The following is a 22,654-nucleotide window of genomic DNA, read 5'->3' as shown; positions in this document are numbered from 1 at the left end:
TCTTACTGGATTTTTTCCTTGTGGTTCTCTATTTTTCCATATGGAAGAAGGCTTCTTGCTGTTTATGAAATACCTAAATATGAAAGGCCCTGGCTTGAGAATCTAGACTTGTAAGAATAGCTGAAAATATTTTTGTTTTCAATAAGCAAGAAACTAGAAGGACAAAAGCACTGACCCAGAAGTGAGGAGACCTGGGCCTTTGGCCTCTTTCTATGAAACTCCAGCAATCTTTCTATGAAAAGAGTCTCTTCAATTATAAAATCAAAGTTTTGGTTTAAGACCTCTTTGATTCTATAATTAGAAAGTCTTTTTTTTCTTTCTAACTTAGAAAATTTAAAAACTATCTATAAGGGCCTTATTCAGTTTCTCTCAATTTCCCTAGAAATATTAATAAAAATACATGTACAGATGCAAAGTGTCAACAGTACTAGAAAGATTAGTCAGCATGTTGCCAGAGCCCTAAGGGCAATTCCATGAAAGTGTGAATAAGACTTTAAGACAGAATAATAAAAGCAAGTAGGAGGAAAGTTAGAAGTTTCTGCACAGTTCCCTTCCTGATTTTAACCTAACACCTGTTCCTCCCAAATGCAGGGTCCAGGTCCACATGAGCTCCAAATCACAACCAACACTTTGTTTTGAGATAGAGAGTGAGCGAGAGAGAGAGAGAGAAAGAGAGAGCACGGAGCAGGGAAGGGGCAAAGGAAGAGGGAGAGAGAGAATCTTAAATAGGCTTCACGTTCAGTGTAGATCCCAATGCAGAGTTTGATCTCACGAACCATGAGGTCATGACCTGAGCCAAAACCAAGAATCAGACACTCAACCAACTGAGCCACCCAGGTGCCCCACAACCAACACTTCTCTTTATAGATCTCTTTAGGGGCTGCAACTCACAACAATGCAGCATAGCAGGGGGCAGAGCTAGACACATAATGACATCTTCTATGTGGAAAATGAATCAATAATATGATGCAAGACAAGACAGTGATGAAACAATGCATTGGAAAGTGCAGTTTTCACAACCACTTCTTTGAGCAAGGGATGAATGAACTGAATTGAATAATAATTAAAATTTGCCAAGAATACATTCCCTTCTGTAGATAGAAGAGCCGTGGGAGAATGTTCTTACCTACTCCTCCTGCTAGGTAACAGTCAGTCAGCAGCAATTTGACTCAGAACTGTGGATATGAATCAGCCCTGTGTCTTGAGATCAAGGAGAGGATCCAGAAAAATCCCAAGTAAAAATGTAGGGGAAACAAAGAGAACTAATCTATCCTGTCTTCTGTCAAAAGATCTCTCCTTGTACAAGGAGACATAGATTAAAAAAATTAAGAACAGCAACAATATGAGGCTTATTCTATAACATAGAAAGCTCTATGTTTTGCACTGTACTCAAGGTAAAGATTAGAAAAAGATTTATAGCAGGAATATGTTTTATAAGATATCTGCATTGGGTTTTCCCCAAATTCAATAAAATATGACTTCCATAAGCACATTCACACACACACACACACACACACACACACGGGGAGAGAGAGAGAAATCAGATGACAGCTATTTAAAGAAAAGAAGTATCGCTGAGGTACGGGCAGAGATGATGATGATGATGGAGGTAACAATAATAGCAGTTAACATTTACTGGCACATTTCAATGGGATAGAAACTTTTCTAAAATTTCCAAGGACAATCTTATTTCATTCCATAGAAATAATTATTATCTTCCTTTTATTGATGACAAAAATAGAGAACAGAGTCTAATACCTTAACCCAGATCACACAGCTAGTAAGAGAAGAAACAGGGTTTTGAATTGGGATGAATAGAGAGATAAAAGAAAGAAGAGAGAAGGTAAGGAAAGAATCAACAGTAGAATTAAGATCTGTTTTGAAAACAGAAAATAAAGCATACTGAATATTGTAGAAAATCAAATCAGTACTAGGATGGACTAAGTTGAGAAAATCTCACAGCATATAGGGAAAGCCTAAGACATAAAATTTATGAGAGAAAAGTTAAACATCTGGAGTGTCAAGACATCAGATATTAAACCTATACGTTATTGGTGGTACTGGAGAAAAATTCAGAATAAATTAAGCTTAAGCAACTATCAAACAAAACAAAACAAAACAAAAAACAAAAATCAATGAAGGAAACCTTCCTATCCCAAAGACCCATGTCTTCCAATCAAATAGGCAAACTCAGAATATGGCAAAGTTAATGAAAAAATGACTAACATTTAAATATAACTGAGTCGAAAAGTATGTATTATAGACACGGGGGAAAATTCAGTTATATTTAGATCTGTTTTCCACAACAATGAATGTCGAAGAAAATGGAATAAGATATGAAGTTTTTAGGAGAAAATGATTTAACATAAGATTTCTACATCCAGCTGAATTATTACTTTTGGTTACAGGAAACAAATGATATCCTCATGTATACAAAACCTCGGAAAACATATCACCCACATATATTTCAGATTATTAAGAAATGAATGAAATTCCTTCACTGTGGGAAAGTCATATGTGAAATGAGTAATATTAAGCAGTAAGACCACTATAACATGATACAACTGCTACAAAAAATGTTCAGAAAATAAATGAATTAAAATTTTAAAGCTTTCATAGAGAAAAAAATAAAGTAAAAATACAAAGCATCATCAAAAAGGGACATGGGCAAAAGAAAGAAAAACCAAAGCATTCCAACTGTCTATTTATACATGAGGGCAAAAAATGCCATTTTTCTGTTTTCCTTTGTTAAGAAGGAACATTTATTTTTATGATTATAACAATGCAATAAATCCTAAAATCACAGTAAGAGAAATAATTCATCTCTAAAGAAATAGAAAAAATTATTATCATATGAACTTAATATGATTTTATTCTTAGAAAATTTATGTGAACCAAATAAAAGATTAATAACAAGAGAAAAACAATAAAGTGGCCAAGGACAAAGTAAATTATAAAACATTGATAGTATTTTTGTTCACAAAAACAAGCATTCAGAAAATATAGTGGGGGAAAATCTCTCCTAAGAGCAAAACCAGTTAGGAATGGCAATTATTTTAAAATGCAAGACCGTTATTAAAAAATTATAAAATTTTACTAAGGAACTAAAAACATAACATATATCTTTTTAATGTATGCATACACATATATATAAAACAATGTCACAGAATTTAATCTGGCTGCAAAGATTGAATATTGCAAAACGTGTTGATTCTTATGAAATTAATTAATAGCCTAACACAACTACAGACAAGACCCTGCAGGATGACTTTAGGGTGTTGAAATGTAATTTCAAAATTCATCTATAAGAATCAATACACAAGATTATTCAAGTAAAATTTGTAAACAAAGAACAATAGGCAACTTTTTTCAGATATTAAAATATAAGATAAAGCTATAATAATTCTAAAAGTATTAGATACGTTAGATTGTTTAAGAGCAGAAGCTAATAAGAATTAGTATATTATAAAGATTGCATTTCAGCTCAGTTGGGAGAATGAAAACAGATTAGTCAGTAAGTAGGCCTGAGATAATTTTATGCCAACAAATGTAGCAGAGAAATGACTTTGCTCAAATTTTACACGAGAAGAGAGTTTCACACAGTTTAAAAAGTAAAAGAGAAAAATAAAATGATAAAACATTGAAAGAAAAACAGATGACTCTTTATATGAATTTAGGATAGTAAAAGACTATCAGAACATTTAAAAGCAAAGAACAAATTTTTAAAATATAATAATTTCTGTACATTAAAAAAATAGACAGTGGTAAATTGGAAATTTGTTACACTAAATCTGATAAAGTTAGACGTTGCTTATTGCTTTAAGAAAAAGAAAATTCATACCACTGTGAAAAAAACTTCCAATAGAAAAATGGCAAAGGATTTAACAAGAAATTCACAGATGACTAATAAATGATAAACCGAATCAAAATCACTTATACAAGTAATTAACGACATATAAATTCAAAGGTGGATATAAAACTCCTTGATGTCAAACCTGCAAATGCATGTTTCTAAATGACTGCATTTAGGATTGCTGATACCTCATGTATACAACAAGTAGGTGGAAACTCTCATTCACTATTTATGGGAGCACAAACTCCTGAAATATTCCTAGAAAATAATTTGGCAATAGTTATCGAAATTCTCAAACATGTTTACATAATTTGACCTAGCGATCTTTCTAAGAAGTTATTTAGGGAAAATAATCAGAAAATTAAATACAAGGGCACCTGGGTGGCTCAGTAGGTTAAGCTTCGGACTTCGGCTCAGGTCATGATCTCACAGTCGTGGGTTTGAGCCCCCCGTTGGGCTCTGGGCTGACAGCTCAGAGTCTGGAGCCTATTTCAGATACTGTATCTCCCCCTCTCTCGAACCCTCCCCCGCTCACACTGTCTCTCTCTCTCTCTCTCTCTCTCAGAAATAAATAAAATATTTAAAAAAAGGAAAATTAAATACAGATGTATATATTAATTGAAGCATGCTTTATAATAGCAAAAAATTACCAACAATCTAAATGGAAAACAATAGAAAACTGAATGAATAAATAATAATCTGTCCATTTGATAGAAGATTATGATGTCATTGAAAATGTTTTTGTTAAAGAATGTTAAATATGTGTGTGGGGGGAATCACATTAGTTTGTTAGATGACTAATGCAGGTTGCAAAATGATATATACTGTGTGATTTGCTATGATCACAATGGCAAAAAACTTATAAGTGTATAGCAACCATAGAAATATATCCATTAAAATTATAACTATGGTTATTTGTGGGTGACAGAATTTTCATTTCATTCTTGATACTCTTTCTTTTTCTAATTTTAATACAGTGACTGTATGTTTTTCTATAATTTGAGAACAGAAGAAATGTTATTCAAATAATAAAAAAATTCATAGAGATTATAATAGATTCCTATAGTTTTTCTTTGGATTTTTCTAAATTTTCCATAACAATAGTCACTGTCTTAGTTTGTTCAAGTTGCCAAAATAAATATCATGGACTGGGTGGCTTAAACAACAGAAATGTATTTCTTACAGTTCTGGAAGCTGGGAAATCCAATACTAAAGTAGTGGTCAATTCAGTTTTTGGTGACAGCTCACTTCCTGGCTTTTTGTTGTGTTCTCATATGGTAGGAGAATGGGCTCTTGTTCCTCTTCTTATAAAGGCCACGAATCCTGTCAGGTTAGGGACCCACCCTGATGACCTCATTCAACTTTAATTGTCTCCTTTTTTTTTTAATGTTTATTTATTTACTTTTGAGAGAGAGAGCGAGAGCAGGAGAGGGACAGAGAGAGAGGGAGACAGAATCCCAAGCAGGCTCTGTGCTGTCAGCACAAAGTCCAATGAGGGGCTTGAACTCATGAACTGTAAGATCATAACCTGGGCCAAAACCAAGAGTTGGAGACAACCAATTGGGCCACCCAGGAGCCCCAATCTTAATAGTCTCCTAAAAGCCATATCTCTAAATACAGTCACACTGGAGGTTAGGGCTTCAGCGTAAAAATCTGGGGAGGGGGTGCACAATTCAATCCATAGCATTTATTTTGTTTTTCCACTTTAAGACAACCAACAAATATGGTAATTGGGTTTCTATCTTGGTTGGTAGCAATAGGGAGCTGTCCTAAAAATATGTATGGATAGGTCTCTGGGAAAAACTTCTGCAGCTTGAAAAGATCTTACATAAAGGTAATTCTTACATTTTCCCTTACTTTACTAAAATGCACTATTTTATTGAGATTGTGCTTGGTGTTTGTAATCAGAAAAAATGAATGTTATTTAATGAAAACATATACTAAATGCAAAATGAAATAAATATATAACTACTTCACGTGGTTTTCATAACGATCTATCTACATGAGACAAAGTTAGAGTTCAAAAAAACGGTTTTAAAATAAATGTGAAAATAAGGTATTTTCAGTACAGAAAGGCTCTAAGATATCTAGTCAGCTTACTACCTTCAATGACATTCTTAATTCTTATGTATCCAAATGTATCTAAACTTATTCAAGTATCTTCTTTACAATGGGTGATCTAAATTGTATGTTCATAATTTTTGCAATAACTAAAGCTCATAACAAAGGAGCAATGTTCTGTGCACAATTCTTCACCCACAATCGATTTGGTGAGTTTAGTTTTCCCAGACTAGTCTTCTCAGGGTTGGGCACATGGGCATCACAGAACAAGTGCATATTCCCTGCAGGCTCAAGGTCTTCGCCTCTACAAATCAGAAGGACCTGTTTCTCAGTCTTTCAGCTTCCACTTATGCATCGAGAACAGTTTGGCTGAGAGAAAACACACAGGTTTCGAGATTCTGTAGAATCAAAGAGATGTTGCAGGGGTGGGAAAAGACAAATGCTTCAGGACCATAGAAAGAGGGAATGGGTGATCATAAATCAGAGACAGATGCTGGCTCTGAAGAAAGAGCCACTAACCCTGGAGAGGGAGCCACCTTAGTGCACTGATGACAGATGAGCCCGCTCCAGTTGGAGATGAGTTGCTCTAGTAATGTTCAAAGAGTGGGTAGGGAGGATGTGGTTAAATCATCCAGAATAGCCACAGAAGTGAAAGAAGCAGAGAGAAAGTCTGTATTAGATGGGATTCAAATACCATCTGGGGGTTTTATTACAGAAAGTAGAGTGAAGCAGTTTGAAATGTGTTCTGTTCCTCATTTCTCTGGTAAAAGTACAACCACTGAAGCTGAGTTTCTTTGGAACTAGTGGTGTTAGCCGGACTCTCCAGTGAAATCTGAACCCTATACTCCCTGCTGTCTATTTGTTTCACACACAGCCCATTCTCCAGAAGTATTCTTTACAGCCTGATAGCCTGAATGGATACATTTCTAATCCATCACAAAGGATCTCATTCAGGTCCCCAAATGCAAAAATAGACAGTATGGAAAAGATAAGGAAAGAAACCAGAAAGCCCATTAAAAAAAAAATAAAGCAAAGGAAGAAATAATAAGCAAAAGCTTTCTAAACATTTCCTAGGTATCTTTCTACATACTGAGACCACATTAATCTCTGTAAAACATTGTTTATACCATGACATTACCTTATTCAGAGACAACTGGTGGCTAAAGCACTTTAGTGTGGGATAGTGTAATGTACCAAATTGTGTCTTCCTCAAAACTCATAGGTTGAAGCCGTAACCCCCCAATGTGATTATATTTGGAGAAAGGTCCTTTGAGGAGGTAATTAAGATTAAATGAAGTCACAAGTGTTGGGAACTACTCTGACAGGACTGTAGCCTTATTAGAAGAGGAGGAGGCACTAGAGGTCTCTCTCACACACATGTACAGGGGAAAGGCTATGTAAGGATGCAGAGTGGTGAGGTGGTGGCCATCTGCAAACCAGAGGGTTCTTCAGAAACTAACTCTGCTGACACCTCGGTCTTGGACTTTCCAGCCTCCAGGACTGTGAGAAATAAGTTCCTGTTGTTTAAGCCACCCAGTCTATGATGTTTGTTATGGCACCCCAAGTAGAATAATATAGATAGCATGGGGGGGTTCACCATATGCTTTTAAACAATCTCTCCAGTTGTATATATCTTTCTGTATTTCTCTGTCCAAGTACCATCTATGTAATTTAATTTTTGAATTCTAACAACCATACTTTTGTGTTCAGTACGTCTCATCCTTATTAATGCTTTTGCTGCCTAATATATTGAATCCTACTCATTTCTAAGTTTCATCAGAGGTCCTGATTGATTCCTCTGTGGAGCCTTTCTCCTTCACCCCAGGTGGGAAGTGTTCCCCTCCTCTGAACTCTTACTGAACTTCCTGCCTGAACTGCTGATCTGACCTTTACAACATGCTGTTAGTACTTCTCTAAGAAGAATGTCAGATCCCTTAGCTAATACATTTTTCTTACAATCTGTATTCATCATAACAAAATATGGAGCACAGAGAAAAATACACAAGAAAGAAATACCACCTTTATTAAGTCACCAACAATAAGACTATTTGATAAATACTTCCAAAAATAGAATACTTCCAGTCTTTTATTCTAAGTGCGTGCATGTGTATATTCAGAATCAAACTCCACATGCTTTATGTTATGCTTCTTTCACTTAGTCTGGAACATCTTTATTGTCACTATTCTTTCCAAAGTTCATTTTAATTGAGTTATAATAGTCTATCCTAGGTTCCATAATTCATTTAACCAAGTCCCTACTGATGACTGTTTAAATTATTTCTAATGTATCTGTGTTATAAATAGCCCAGTGATAAATATTCTTACCAAATAATTTTTGCATAAATTCATAAAAATATCCATGGGATAAAGTTCTCAAACTACATTTTTTAAATGATATGTATTGCCAAAAAGTTGTACTTCCATCAACATGCGGGTGCCCATTTCTCTACACACTCAAATAAACCTTGACATATTTTCAAATGCTTTGCCAACTTGAAATAGTAATTTGATGAGAACATAGGCCACATGTTACTTTATTCTTTCTACTGCTAACCATTACTATTGATGCTAACTTGTCAATTATACCATACTATAAAATGTTCAAAATCACATACATAAACTAAAATAATACTTTATAGCATCTAGCATAATGCCCTTCATATAAAAAGTTCATAAAAATTTTATAATCATGGGAAAATATAAATATTACTCCATGAATGGGGTTATCTTTTAAAAGCTACATAAAAGTTGCTGAAATCAAAAAGTCATTCCTCCACTGGATTTATGTAATTTAAAAAAAAATGATTTTGCTATTCTGAGCCTGATAAACTATCTTTAATCCTATCACCCCTGCTCTACCTTTTACCTATCTATTAATCACTTCTTATTCCCTCACTAATGTATCAGTTCTAGTTGCAATGGTGAAGTGCATTTTAAGGCTTGGCATTCTACAGTATGAACTACAAAACAACTTTTTTAACATTTCTTTATTTTTGAGAGACAGAGAGAGATAAAGCATGAGTGGGGGAGGATCAGAGAGGGAGAGAGACACAGAATCTGAAGCAGGCTCCAGGCTCTGAGCTGATGCTGGGCTCGAACTCACTCACGGATCACGAGATTATGACTTGAGCCGAATTCGGACACCTAACTGACTGAGCCACCTAGGCACCTCTACAGTAGGAACTCAAAGTTTTCAAGAAACTAACAAGGAACATTTCTGCTTTGTTATAGAATATTTTCTAGGGTGTTTTCTATTGTAAAGATTTTTCTCTTTTAAAAAAAAATCACTCTCTTCCCTCCTCCCACTTGTATGAAGTTCCTTTACTTGTATTATTAGTTTTCAATATGCTTTCTATATATGTATCTCTTCTCTCTCAAGTAGAGCAAACTGGTTGTCAACTTCTGCTTTTGCAGTTCTTATTCAATGTCCCCATCACAAAGGTGTAGTCCCAGTCGCATTTTGAGACTCTGGTCCTCAGGGCCAGAACTCTTCTGGGGTGCACTTCCTACTCTATGTGTCCTTATCAGCCTCCATGAACTCCCCCAGGTCAGTCTATTGCACTGTCTTGCTTTACCCTTCAACCCCCACCAACATCTCATCTATATGTGACTTCCTCTTGGCCCAAAATATTATATGAAGACATTTCACAAAATAAAAAGCCAATTATCTGATATATCACCACAAAACTTAAAAATCCATTTATTAGTTACCTAAAGTTTTTATTGAGAGACTAAAGCAAAATGTCAAATTTTAGGATTATATCCTTGATATTACAAAAATAAACGAACTGTTACTTCTCCTTTCCTCAGTCAATGCTTTAACTTTGGAAAGTGGAAAGTTTGCCACAGTTCCAGGACTTTGGGTAGTAAGAATATGATAGATTTCCTCTAAGAATACTGTTGTTTGCCCTACAGAAAGCATATCTAGTGAATAATTCCTGGTGGGGCAAAAAAAAAAAAATCACTCCATTGTGAACCAGGATTTAAACACAACAAGAAAACTATTTATTCTTTTAAAGTTTAGATTTTACTCTTTAGCTACAGTGGGTTTAACTGTCTTCTCTGCTGACCAAGTGTCACATTCTGATTCACACAAGTGTCAGACAGCATTGAGCTCCACATTTTCACACAAACAAGCCCATTGAATCATCATAGCAACCCTGTGAGGAAAGTATTACTCCCATTTTACAGATGAGAAAATGAGGTCCAGAAAGGTAAAATAACTTGCCTAACCTAAATCTAGAAATGCCCAGACTAGGATTTCAATCCAGGCCAATGAAGCAACCTTTCTTCACACTAGATTTACCTCTGAAATAGTTTTGCCCCAGGCATAAGTACCATCTTCAGGTCTGCCTCCATTTGGATAAATCCAGACTCGTTTTGTATTGGGCTGCTTATACAGGCTGCTCTGCCCCAGTGCCACACGTTTAGTTTCAACTGTAGAATTTCTTTTGGATTGCAGTTCCTGAACTGCAGAAAGGTGTGCCTGGTAAGAAAAGCCCAGAGAATTGCCTGGTTAGTGTGTTTATGAAGAATGTGATGAAAACAGAAATACCTTATAATTGTAAGTTATATTTTAAAAATTCTAGGAAGTGCATTACCCTGTCCTGTCACAGAATCTTCTTAAATCCGCTCTGCTTCCATGAGTCACCAAAGGCAATAATAACCATTAGAGTAATAATAATAAGGCACTCATTTTGGCAAAACACTTAACTTTCATTTATAATTTGGAAAAATGAATAGGTGTGTGTTTTTGGATTTCTGTGTGGTGTTTCTCCTACTGAGCAATTTCTCTGCATCTAACAAATGAGTTTTTGATTAGAATAACAACATCATTTTCTTTAACCAAGAAATGCTTCAGGGAATGTGCATGACTGTTGTTTGAATCTTACTCTCTGTCTTTTAAAATACAGCAGCCACCCTTATACTTTGCCAGATCCCTGCCAGGCAGCTTTTCATCCTGCTTCAAGCATGTCCTACTTCAATGCTTTGCATTCATTCCCTGGTCAGTGATTTATCCTGCTCAGCTTGGCAAGAAGTCATATTTCTAGCAATGTCAATTTCTTTTTTCTAGTAACCTTGACTTGGGCACATGCCTAAGATTTAGATTGAACACATTTCACGATTTGAGAAACCCTATTAAATAAGAACATATCATTTTGATGAAAAACTTCACAAAGCAAAAAGTTTTCCCAGGTCTCTATCCCCAATCCTCTCTCAACAGCTGACCTTTCTCTTTTCGACTTTTTTATGTCTGGCAATCCTGACTGATTAACCAATTGGACTGAAACTGCTTTTTGAATTCCTCACTTCTGAATGTCTCTATTGCAATTAGTATTTTGCTCCTTGCTCTTTTTACATATTGAGACATACCCTTAGGAGTGATGAGCAATGAAGCCATAAGGCTCAACTTGACTACACTTATTATAATTACCTTTGTACATATCCACTGGGCCTTTTTCTCTTCTATGCTAAGGTCATAATTTCTGGTCTCCATTCAAACAAAACAGACTTTCCTATGAGCTGGCTGTCTTTTAGATAACTACTCTCCAAATGCCAGCTCAATGCTTGGCATATGCTTATGTGGTCATAACAGACCAGATGCTGAGGACATATTAATAGCGTAATTTTAAAATTCAATACTATGCTTTTAAAACCTTATTAAAGAGGCAATCTTTAATGTCTGGAGTCCTGAAGAACGTACCTCTGTATGTCTTATGAGTTCCATGAGTTTAATTTCCTCTTGAGTCTGCTCAGTCCAGCCTCCTTCCACCACCACCGGCTGCGCAGGATTTTTGTTGGGAACCATGGAGGCCGGCTGACATGCTGCTACTCGCCGCCCTGGGGAAAGAAGTCCCTGGTAATGTTGTTTCTGAAGATGGGCTTTCAGATTTCAAATAAATTGGTTTGGCATTCTATGCATAAATCATTCCACTTGGGAGCATAGGCTAAAATACTAAATATATCATAAAAGCAAAGATGCCTAAGGTAATAATATCTAACAATGCCTCTTCATATGGGAGCTTGAGGCTTCAAATAGTCAGGATATGCATATTCACTGTACAGATAGAAAAGAAAGATAACATGCTGACTTCCACACTGGCCCCATGCCTCTCATGCACGATATGGTTCAGTGGTAATTTAGTCAAATAGAATCCATGACCTATATAGCCCATCATCTCTTCCAGTCATGGAACATATGTTTTGTTCTCTTCACTAATAATAAGCCTTTCCCCAACAATTAGCTTAGCAGCCTGGGGATTAAGTACTTCTAAAATAATATTAACCCAAGAGACAGGAGGCCTTTTTTTCTATCTAATAATACCCGCAAGCACGATTAGTTTCTGACACCTCTGCTGTGCCCTTTAGGTTGTTAAAAGGCTGTGGTAAGAGAAAATATTTATTGGAATACTGTCCTCCAAAGAATAATAGGCATACATATGCATTCTTTTAACTAGTCTACTGAAAATTGTTATAAAAGAGATTTAAAAATCATAATTATGAAATTGTTTTCTTTTTCTATGTTGAAGATAAACTCACACTGAGTCTTACACTGATCTCTAAACTTTATAAGTAAAAATAATGCTTTCTCTTGCATGTTCTTCCTAGAAACTTATGTTGAGCATCAGCTATCAGTCAGGCATTGCACTAGATAGTGCAAGTACAAACATGTTCAAGATTTAGTCCTTGTCTCAAGTTTGGTGGGTAAGGCAGATATCAACGAAATGATTACACCGATAATTGATGGCAATTGTGCTACACCAGAGAAGTGCATTTATATAAAATTATGTAAAACTAAGCTTACTGTTTAGTCTGAAGTGCCAGAGAAGGCTTCTCCGAGAAAGTAACATTTAGGTGGATAAAATAAAAGAAATCCTAACGTGAAGTTGAATTCTAATTTTGTTGCCAAGGGAGTCTTAATGTGAAGATTTTCAGACCATGACTGTAAACAAAACTCTTTGAAAATAATTTAGTATTTGCAGAGAAAAGAGCATTTGTGTTCTTGTAAGCTCAAGTTTCTGGAAACAGATCCAGCAATAAAAATAAATGGCAGCAATGACTTTTCTTAGAAACCAGAATTCTACGTACCTAATAAGCATTCTATGCAATTTATGGATGTGGAAAAAACATAATTGAATCAGTCAGCCAATGAGTTACAGTGGCAATGCCATTAGGTTACATGATTTGGAGAAGACCACCGTGGTATCAGAAGAAAACATAACGCAAATTTACGCAAATATAGTTTTTAGCCTACTCTATTCATAAAGTGCAGACAACATTAATTTATGATACATAAATATTTTATTTATAGAGCCTTTTGAACACTAAAACTTTGCTCAACTAAAGAGAGCTCAGCAATAGTTTATCATTTACACTCTTAAGAGCCAGGATTTGAATGTAGGAAAAGAGCAAACACCATTATGCGTTATGTGTTTTTTGCCAACTTGCTTCTAATGGTCTCTAAAAAAATGAATGCATTTGCACTATAATTTTCATAAAGAGACATAAATTCATCACAAAAGGGTTTGGTTCAGGGAGAGATGCTCAAAACAAACTATTATTTATGTAGGTGAGAATACAAATTGAAACCAAGCCAAATGTATTGATTAAATTATATTTTATTTTCTTATTAAATTTCCCATATATTCTATTTATTTCATATGATATATGGGGAAAGTAATGATAATAGCTAAAAATTAGTGGGGAAAACTAGAAAACACTAGTGCTCTGCTGTTCTTTCAGACTATAAATCTCACTTGGACAGCTCCTCCATACCCCTCCCCTGATCAGAGGCCTACACTGCTTCAGCATTATCTATGGCTGGGAGGGTAAGTCCACCTCATTTGAGGTTTTATTTGGCAAATCCAGTTAGCTCTCACACTAAATAAAATGCTTCATCATTGCTTTCATATGTAACAAAGATGTTACTTTGGCCTAATCTGCCATTTCTTAGTTTTTATGTTCAGTTTTTAAGACCCCAAGTCAGAAAATGGGCTGCCTTCACAGGAACTTTATTCTAACATTTATTGAATATTTATTATGTCCTGTGCCTGCAGAAAATACTTGACATCTGTTACTTAATCATAAAAACTCTACAAAGTTATTACTAGTATTGTGATTAATATTACCAATGACCATACTTAAAAATGAAATGTAAAGTCAGTTTAGCATAGTACTTTATACATAGCATATGCTTAATAAACATGTGTCTCATTTACCAATGGCTATAATAATGGAAAATAATCTACTTAGCCACTATTTATACCTCCCATACTTCTGTTACGCCCAGATTGTGAGACCCCAAAGACCACCAAGGAGCCCATTCCGATGCAAACACCACGAGGGTCTTTGTTCAAGCTCGAGCAGGGACTCCAACGCACCCCAACGCAAGGGTGATGCTACAGAGCCCCGAACTCAGGGTCGCGGGGCTTTTATTGGGGTTACAGAGGACTTCGGGGCTGTCCAGCTTGGCAGTTTCCTGATAGGTTGATTTTTGGTACAGGCTGTCTTGTCAGTACCCGATTGGCTCGGCCCGTCTGGCCTGACCGCAAACTGCCAACCGGAACGTCTTGGGACATAGGCACCTCTTTTAAACTGATTGGCTGTTGCTGTTGCTAGGGAAGTAACTAAGGGCAGGCTGAGGCTGCCTAAGTACTTCCTGCGGGGGTTCGGGCCTAGTTCACCCTCAAGATGGAGGCTTTTTCTAAAATGGAATCAGTTAGATTTAGGTCTCACACTTCCTCTTTAAACCAATCCTCAAGAAGCTCATTATCCAACAGGGACTGCAGTTAACTGAACTTTGACTTGTTCTTATTTATCTTCATAATCCCAACAACTAGAAAAGCCCTTTCTCAAAGTAGGTATTTTATAAGTATGCATTGAATTTACATTTAATGGCAGAAAATATTACAGTTTGTCAGTAGAGACAAGATTTATCTTAGCAGTAAATTCTAAGAGAAATTTCATTAATGGATTCCTCCATAAAGGACACCATCTGACCAAACAGACTATTTTTAAGAGTGATATTGTAGATAATACCAACTTAACTTTAAACGCTCTTTTAATACTTAATGATATTAAAAGCTGAATACATGATATAAATCAGAATACAGTAAAGGCATCTCTGCCAGGTGCTATTTTTAGTATGTTGCTTTTTATCGATTCAATTTGATTTAGGAATAGACCTTAGAAAACTCAGTGGAGTGAATGGTTGAGATTCCATTCATTCTTTAATTTAGTCATTCTACAACTATTCACAGAGCAAATAGGAAGGGTGTAGAATTTATAATGTATCATAGGGAAGACAGTCAGATGACCAGGTAATAATATTAATGTGATAACGATTATCACAGGGGAAGTTTAAGGTGTGATGAACCACATTATTCCTAACATGGAAAAGGGAAGGATTTTAGGAAGAATAACAAGCTGAAAAGTATATAATGAGTCGAAGCAATTCAAGAGGATGAGAGAGAGAAGTTTGAGGCTGAGGAAACTAAATTGTTCCCCAAGTTCAGAGTTAAGACAGCGCCTGATGTGTCTGGAGGACTGAAAAACAATCCAACTGGTGGACTGGAGTGAACAAGGAAAGAAAGAAACTTACACAGAACTGAATGGTGCAAGACCACATTTAAGGAGTTTCATTGTCCTAAAGAGAATAGGGAGCTTTGAAAGGTTTTAAGCCTGGAGCCCCATGATACCTTCATATTTTTGCATGATCATTCCAGCTTTAGAATATCATCATTAGCATAGAATAGAAACTACTGTTAAGACTGGAAGCAGGGAGACAAGTTACGAAGCTGTTTGAGTAATCCAAAGAATAGATGCCAATAGCTTGAATTTAGATAATACAGTTGGGGATTAAGACAGAATTCATCTGAGATAAACTTAATAAATTGAAAGCAACTGTACTTACTGATATTTGCTTAGAGAAAGTGAGAGAGAGGGAGATGCCAAGGATGATTCCCAGGTTTCTAAGATGGAACACCTGGGTGGATGATGGTGGCATGCACTGCCTGAAAAAAATGAAGTGGTAGTATTTGGAGTGGTACTGATATGATAACTTTAGTTTTGGACACGCTTATGGGACATTCAAGTGAAAATGTCTAGTAGTTGAAGTAGAGGTTTTCAGTCATGATAGATGTTTTTCATTTAGACCCAATAATTCTTTTGGTAAGAACTGAATAATAGTGATTTCAATCCAGAGTTCTGTCTAGTGTATTTACGAGTAGTTGTGTTGCTTACTGAAATAAAATTTGCATGCTGTTGACAGTTGACAGTGCACGCTGAAATCCTGTTACAGCAATTACAGAAATGTATTGCTTTCCAGACTAAAGCACACAATACACTGCTTCTCCCTCAAAGAACCATCTAGTATTTCAAGTGCTAGGAAGAGTATAAGGTCCAGAACCTAAGATTCTTTGACAAAGAGAATGAAAGACTAGAACAAACATTGCCAATTGATTACTTTGACTAAGAATAGCATATTTATGCAGCATGACAAGCATAGGCCCTTGTGAGATAGTGACACTGACCTTTGAAGAATTTAGTACTTCCTCACTCAGATTATTCAAACAAACAAACAGAAAACAACAACAAAAAACAAAACATTTCGTCCCCAGCAATACTCAAGGAATACACAGAAAGTTTTGTTTAAGAACAAATTTCAAAGCCCACAAAATGTCAGTTCAGCAATGTTTCAACCCCACCATATGGGTTAAATGACCCAGACATTCTCCTAATTTAAAAATTTACCTATAACTCATGTGATATTCATTTTAATATAAAAGTTACAAATATAAAATCAGTGCTGGAAGATACATATTAGGTTTTAGACTTGTTCAAGTGACTCTTGTAGCACAATAGTTTTGGTACTCAGTTAAACATCTGGTATCTAATAGTAGGAAAAACCTATGAGCAAATTGGGGTTTCATTTAGAATTAAACACGGTGATACTTGATTTAGTTCATACTGACCTTTTAACTGTCTCATTTTGTGTTTCATGGTGTCTAGATCAGCCAAAATTTTGTCCCTTTTTAGCCAGTTCTGTTTTTCTAATTTTTCTGCTTTCTGCAAAGCTAGAAAAAAAAAATACATGATGTTTTATCCTGCATTGTGTTATCAACAGTAATTTATCATGCAAGCCAATAATTTATAAAGAACTTTCTGCTGCAAGAAATAGATTCAATTAGAAGTAAGTAATTAAAAGGTAAGGGTCATTAAAAGAAACCTCATTTGAAAGATGACAGGGCTTAAGGCATTTCTTTATGGAATGGAGAGGGGGGAAAAAAAGAAGAACAGTGCTGTTTTATTATATAGATTTACCATATGCAATAGCCATATTTCATTTTCCACTTCTACAAACTATTTGGAGGTGATGAAAGCCTGGCTTGGAACCATTCATTTTTTAAACATCCACCTACTGCCTAAAGGGTGCAATTCTTAAAAATGAAAATGTGCAGACAGGTCGTCTTCAGTGTGAATTAAACTCATTTGTTATTTTCTAATGTATACCATTATTCTCAGTCTTATAGACCAAAGATCTCTTTATCAACTAAATTAGACATTTTTCCATGCAGAATACTCCATTCCAGTAAGAAAAAACAGGCAAATCTGCAAATAAAGGAGCATAGTTATCCTTGTGCACATGTTAATTGATGGACCTCCTGTTCTTTGCATAAATGTGATGTTATTATGTTGACATTGTACACATTTGATTCTTAGTGTGACATAAAATGTATTTCTCCTTCTTTTATACACTTGCTTGAAAGTAAGCAAAAACAAAAAACTTACCACTTGGGGATAGAAATGGTTCACCACATGATACCCAAATGGCAATGGGATTTCTGAGGATGAGGGTGAGCAAAGATTCATCTACACCATCCAAAGTATCAGATGTCACAGACTTTGGAAATAATTTGGTTTTCTCTTTCATTCTTGGGTTTTCTAGGAAACAAATGACACATTCACCATTGCACAATGAATAAATTTGCCTCCTAAGTTCATTGTTTATTCAAAAGATTTCTTTTCTTATTAATGACTTGATTTAAACAGGCAATACCTAAGCCAAACACATAAATTTGACCAGAAACTTCATATGCAATCAAATAATTTAAACTAATCTGATTGGAAATACACTTTTAGATTCCTTTCTTACACTTCACCTTGTTGTGACAGAAATCTGAGGTGTCTACCAAAATAGCTACTCTGAAAAGGAATAAAGTAAAAAGATAAGAAAAGTAAGGAAAGGAGGAAAGCCTTTCTAGACTAAAGCCAGAGATAAAATGTTACAGTGTCTTCATCTTTTAAATGAATAATAGTGTTTATTTCATTCTGCTGTTGGGAAGATTAAAAGGGAAAAAAAGGTAAGTATTTAGAGTAAATAGTCTTTGGCCTAATTAACTGGACAAATATCCAAAAAATGCTAGGTAATATTTTTATTATTAAATGGCTATGAAAACCACAGTGTTTCCATTTGCTAGAGGTAAAGCACAGTTTGGCTTCTGAGCATCCTAGTGGCCCAAGCAAAGATTCATTGATATTCAAACACAATATCAAGATTCACATGGCCCACATAGAGTGATAAATTCCTCAGAAGATACAACTTTCCCGGTTCCTGAGATCTGAGAGTAATTTATTTCAGAATCTTCATATACGGGTTATTTGTGAGAGAGCAAACAGTATCCTACAGTAGAAATGAACAATAGTCAGAACTTCTAACATGCTGGACATTTCACTAAGACCTCTGCATACATTATCACATGTAATTCTCAGATTGTTACTTTGAGGTAGGTCCATTCTTTTTTTACAAAGTAACTGAAGTTTAGTCACATTGTTAGGTAGGAGCAGAGCCAGGATTAGAAACCAGGCCATATGCCTCCAGAATTTGTACCCATTACCACTGTCTCCATAATAAACATGATACTGAGTTTCTGACTAATGCCTGTTTTTTTTTAAGTTCATCAACGCAAACTGATGGCATAACACAAGCCACAATTCAATTAAAGGGGGCTGCCTGCTAATAGACCAGCTTGTTCAAGAATAACCTCTCGAGTATAGAGAGGAAGGGATGGCCACACACTTTTAGTAGTTCAGCATGAATAACATTACTCCCAGCCAAGTTTTAAATAACAATTTCAAAAGAAGAGCCTTTGAGATTATAATATTCCAGGACCTAGAGATCAGATATCTATATGCCAAGTAAAGTTCAAACTATATGCTTTAATGATCAGCTAGGCATTATAAGGTCACATAATTATTTTTAATAACTCATTAGAAAACAGAACAAATAATATCATTGTGAAATAATAGAAAAAATATATACGCTCTCTGCCACAAGTTCCTGGCAGAGAGCTTCTAAATTTCTTTTAATTTTCTAAGTGATTCTTTCTGTCTTTGATCCTGATTCCTGATGCAGAGTTCCTAAATCCTTTGGAATTTCTTAGATGATAGCAATATCTTGTTTTCTAATGAGATGAGTTTCAACAGACTCTTGGATGAAGGCTGGTCACCAGAAATACCAAGCCATGATTCGAACGTTGGAATTTTAGGTGCTTGGGTGGCTGAGTCGATTAAGTGTCTGACTTCAGGTCATGATCTCTCAGTTCATGAGTTTAAGCTCCACGTCGGTCTCTGTGCTAACAGCTTAGAGCCTGGAGCCTGCTTCAGATTCTGTGTCTGTCTCCCTCTCTGACCCTCCCCTGCTTGTGCTCTGACTCTCTCTGTCTCTCAACAATGAATAAATGTTTAAAAAAAAAAAAAAGAACTTTGGAATTTTTCACCCCACCCTCGTTCTCCAAAGAGGGGAGAGCCTGGACATGGAATTAGTGAACAATCATGCCTACATGATGAAGTCTCCATAAAACCCCCAGAAGCACAGGATTTGGAGACTTCCTCAGTTGGTAAACACTGGGAGCTGGTAGGAGAGGAGTGGCAGGCTTAGAGAGAACATGGAGTTTCTTTGCCCTTCCCACATACCTTATCCTACTCATCTCTTCCACCTGAACGCTTATCTGTATCTTTTATCACATCCTTTTATAATAAACCAGTAGACACATTTCCTTGAGTTCTGGAAGCTGCTCTAGCAAATTAACCAAACTGAAGGAAGGAGTCATGGGAATTTCCAATTTAAGCCAATTGGTCAGAACCACAGGACTGGACATCTGAAATGAGAGGTGGTGGGAGGCGCAGTCTTGTGGGACCGAGCTCTTAACCTGTGGTATCTGATGTTGTATCTAGGTAGATAGTGGCAGAATTGAGTTAAATTATAGGACACCCAGCTGGTGTTGCAGAACTGCTTGGTGTGGAGGATAAAAACCACACATCAGTTGTCGGAAGTGTGAATGTGAGAGTAAAGAAGAGACACACAGGAGGAAGAGTGGGTTTTCCCTACTCAATTCTATACACAATAATGATAGTTAATATTCACTGGATGTTTAGTAAACATCAACCAGACACTACTCCAAGTGACATACACATTTATATATAAATTCCTATTCATATATACTCTTATGAACACACATTCATACCTGTGAGGGCCAAATGAGTATACATTTACATGACCATCAGTTTAAAATTTGTAAAATGAGGAAACTGAGGTACAAGAGTTTAAACAACTTGCCCAAGATGATTCAGCTAGGAAGTGACAGAGCTAAGATCTGAACCCTGGTATTCTAGCTCCAAAACCCAAATTCTTAACCTTTAAATGATGACTCTCAGTACAACAATGGAAAGCTGAGATCACTCTGGTCAATCACTGTAAGCAAGACTCATTTTCATTTAGCAAACCGCTGATGGGGACATAGTTTGTCCCTGTTCTCAAGTTGTACATAGTTAATGAAACACAAAGATAAAGATGTAAACAGATTCATTATAATACAGCGTGCTAGCAGCTATAATACAGGTGCTTTCACTGGAGCTTCTGGGAGTTTTAGAGAAGCAGTGGAGATGGGCAGGTGCACATAAGGACACTGGGGCATTGATCCGGCCACACTTTCTTAAGTGGTCTCCAGTTGGTTTTCGTTTTAAATTTAATAACAAAAGCTGCTCATGTTACATAAAGCAGCTAAACTATCAAACATATTTTATACATTTGAGGCGATTTATTTACTGTTTTGGTGCTGACACCAAATTTACATCCTTTAAAAAAATTTTTTTTGTTATTCTGCAAAGTAAAAACAATATGAGAACCTCACATGAGAGTAGCAATCTGTCATTTTGTAATTGTAGAAGCAGAGACTGAATCAAAGAACTACATTCAACTTTTTTATGATAAAAATAGGGAGAATCAACTAAATTCTGATTTGTAGAAGACAACCAACCTTTTATACTTTTAATAGTTGTTTCTTTTGTTCCCATAGCGGCTGCCTTTTGCTCCTTTTGCTCCTCAGTGTTTCTCTGGATAAAAGATTCATCCAGAGCCCATAAAACCAAATCACGTAAGGAAAGGATTGTGGTCCCATCTTTGGTATATACTTTGGAGGCTGCTCTGGCAAGACCCAGCTGCTCCGTGCATTCTGTAAGAAGCTAAATAACAAAGACTGTAAGAAACTGATGAGACTAAATAGTGATAGAGCTGGCAATAATTGTGAAGAGCTTATTATCTTAGAAATTTGAGAAAATCCTTTAATTTGGGAAAATAGAAAAGTGAATAACTACTGATTTGATCTTCGTTAGAGATAGTTTTTTATATTAGATTGTCTGATATAATTTTATGAAATTAGTCCCCTCGAGCTGTGAAAATTAGCCCCAAAACTATACCACAGCAGCTGATATACTTAATCATTAATCAGTTAACATATTTTATCTTCAGAGTATTTATTTTCTAAGAAGTGTTCAACTTAAAGATCCACTTTCAATTTTGTTGCTTTATAATGAATAAAAGTTAACACTTCACACTAATGAACTGCTTTAAAATAAATGAGTAGTTGACTTTCAAACCCGAACTGACACATTATTACTTCCATTTTGTGGATAGGAAAACAGGCTGAAAGGTTAACATTTTTGCCCAAGACTACAGAATCCAACTGTGGAGCTCAGGATGAATCTTGGAGTTGGTAACTTTTGTGATTTTCTTGGTCCATGGAACAATATCTTAATAAAAAAGCTATTTGTATTCATCCAAAACGGTGAGTGAATGAGTAGATGTATATGTGTGTGTTTGCAAGGTCTCCAGAGTACTCTGTGTCATATTTAACGTTGCTTGTAAAATATGCTGTTAAAGGCACTGCCCAGAATATATAGACAAGATAATCACCTAACAATGGAAGGACAAAGCTGGGTTTGGGCCTTTTGAGCTCTCCTTCCTTCCTGTGACTCTAAGGAGGAGCCTCTGCGACAGGTACCACATATTCCTTCCTAACACAACTCTTGCTTCTCCAATTTAAGAATGAAGTGAAATAACCTGTCAACAAATAAATGCTCATTTTTTCCCAAATGATAAATGAAGTAGCATCTCTTAGAATATTCAAATGACATACAACTTGAAGGTAGAATGGGAAGGAAGGCAAAAAACAAACAAACAAACAAACAAACAAAGAGGAATTCTGTCTAGCTTTAGCTCCCCCTGCTTTTATAAATCTTTGCTATGGAGCCAATCGAGAAACCATGTTTTGGTTTCTCATTTTTCTGAGTCTGTATCCAGAGAAGTACCATAAAAAAGAGTATCTTTAGGAAAACAGATCTTGATCTCATCATCTTAAATTAGTGAAACTGGCCAAAGACATTTATCTTTCAATCCCATTG

General features: G+C 35.8%; 1 protein-coding gene across 1 annotated transcript in view; it reads right to left on the bottom strand.

The window, feature by feature from the left end:
• Window positions 1-22,654, bottom strand: part of LOC144238938 (doublecortin domain-containing protein 1-like) — a 59,827-nt gene that overhangs the window by 15,156 nt on the left and 22,017 nt on the right. The window contains exons 8-12 of the mRNA XM_077772881.1: window positions 21,241-21,436; window positions 17,705-17,857; window positions 16,888-16,989; window positions 11,619-11,755; window positions 10,221-10,400 (exon numbers count right to left, since the gene is read on the bottom strand). Of these exons, the coding sequence (XP_077629007.1) occupies window positions 10,221-10,400; window positions 11,619-11,755; window positions 16,888-16,989; window positions 17,705-17,857; window positions 21,241-21,436 (768 nt within the window). The remainder of the gene's footprint in view (window positions 1-10,220; window positions 10,401-11,618; window positions 11,756-16,887; window positions 16,990-17,704; window positions 17,858-21,240; window positions 21,437-22,654) is intronic.

The sequence above is a fragment of the Crocuta crocuta genome, unplaced genomic scaffold (assembly GCF_008692635.1).
Source record: "Crocuta crocuta isolate KB4526 unplaced genomic scaffold, BGI_CrCroc_1.0 scaffold382, whole genome shotgun sequence".
Taxonomy (NCBI): Eukaryota; Metazoa; Chordata; class Mammalia; order Carnivora; family Hyaenidae; genus Crocuta; species Crocuta crocuta.
The sequence above is the reverse complement of the archived record's forward strand: the minus strand, read 5'-3'. Positions and strand labels throughout refer to the sequence as shown.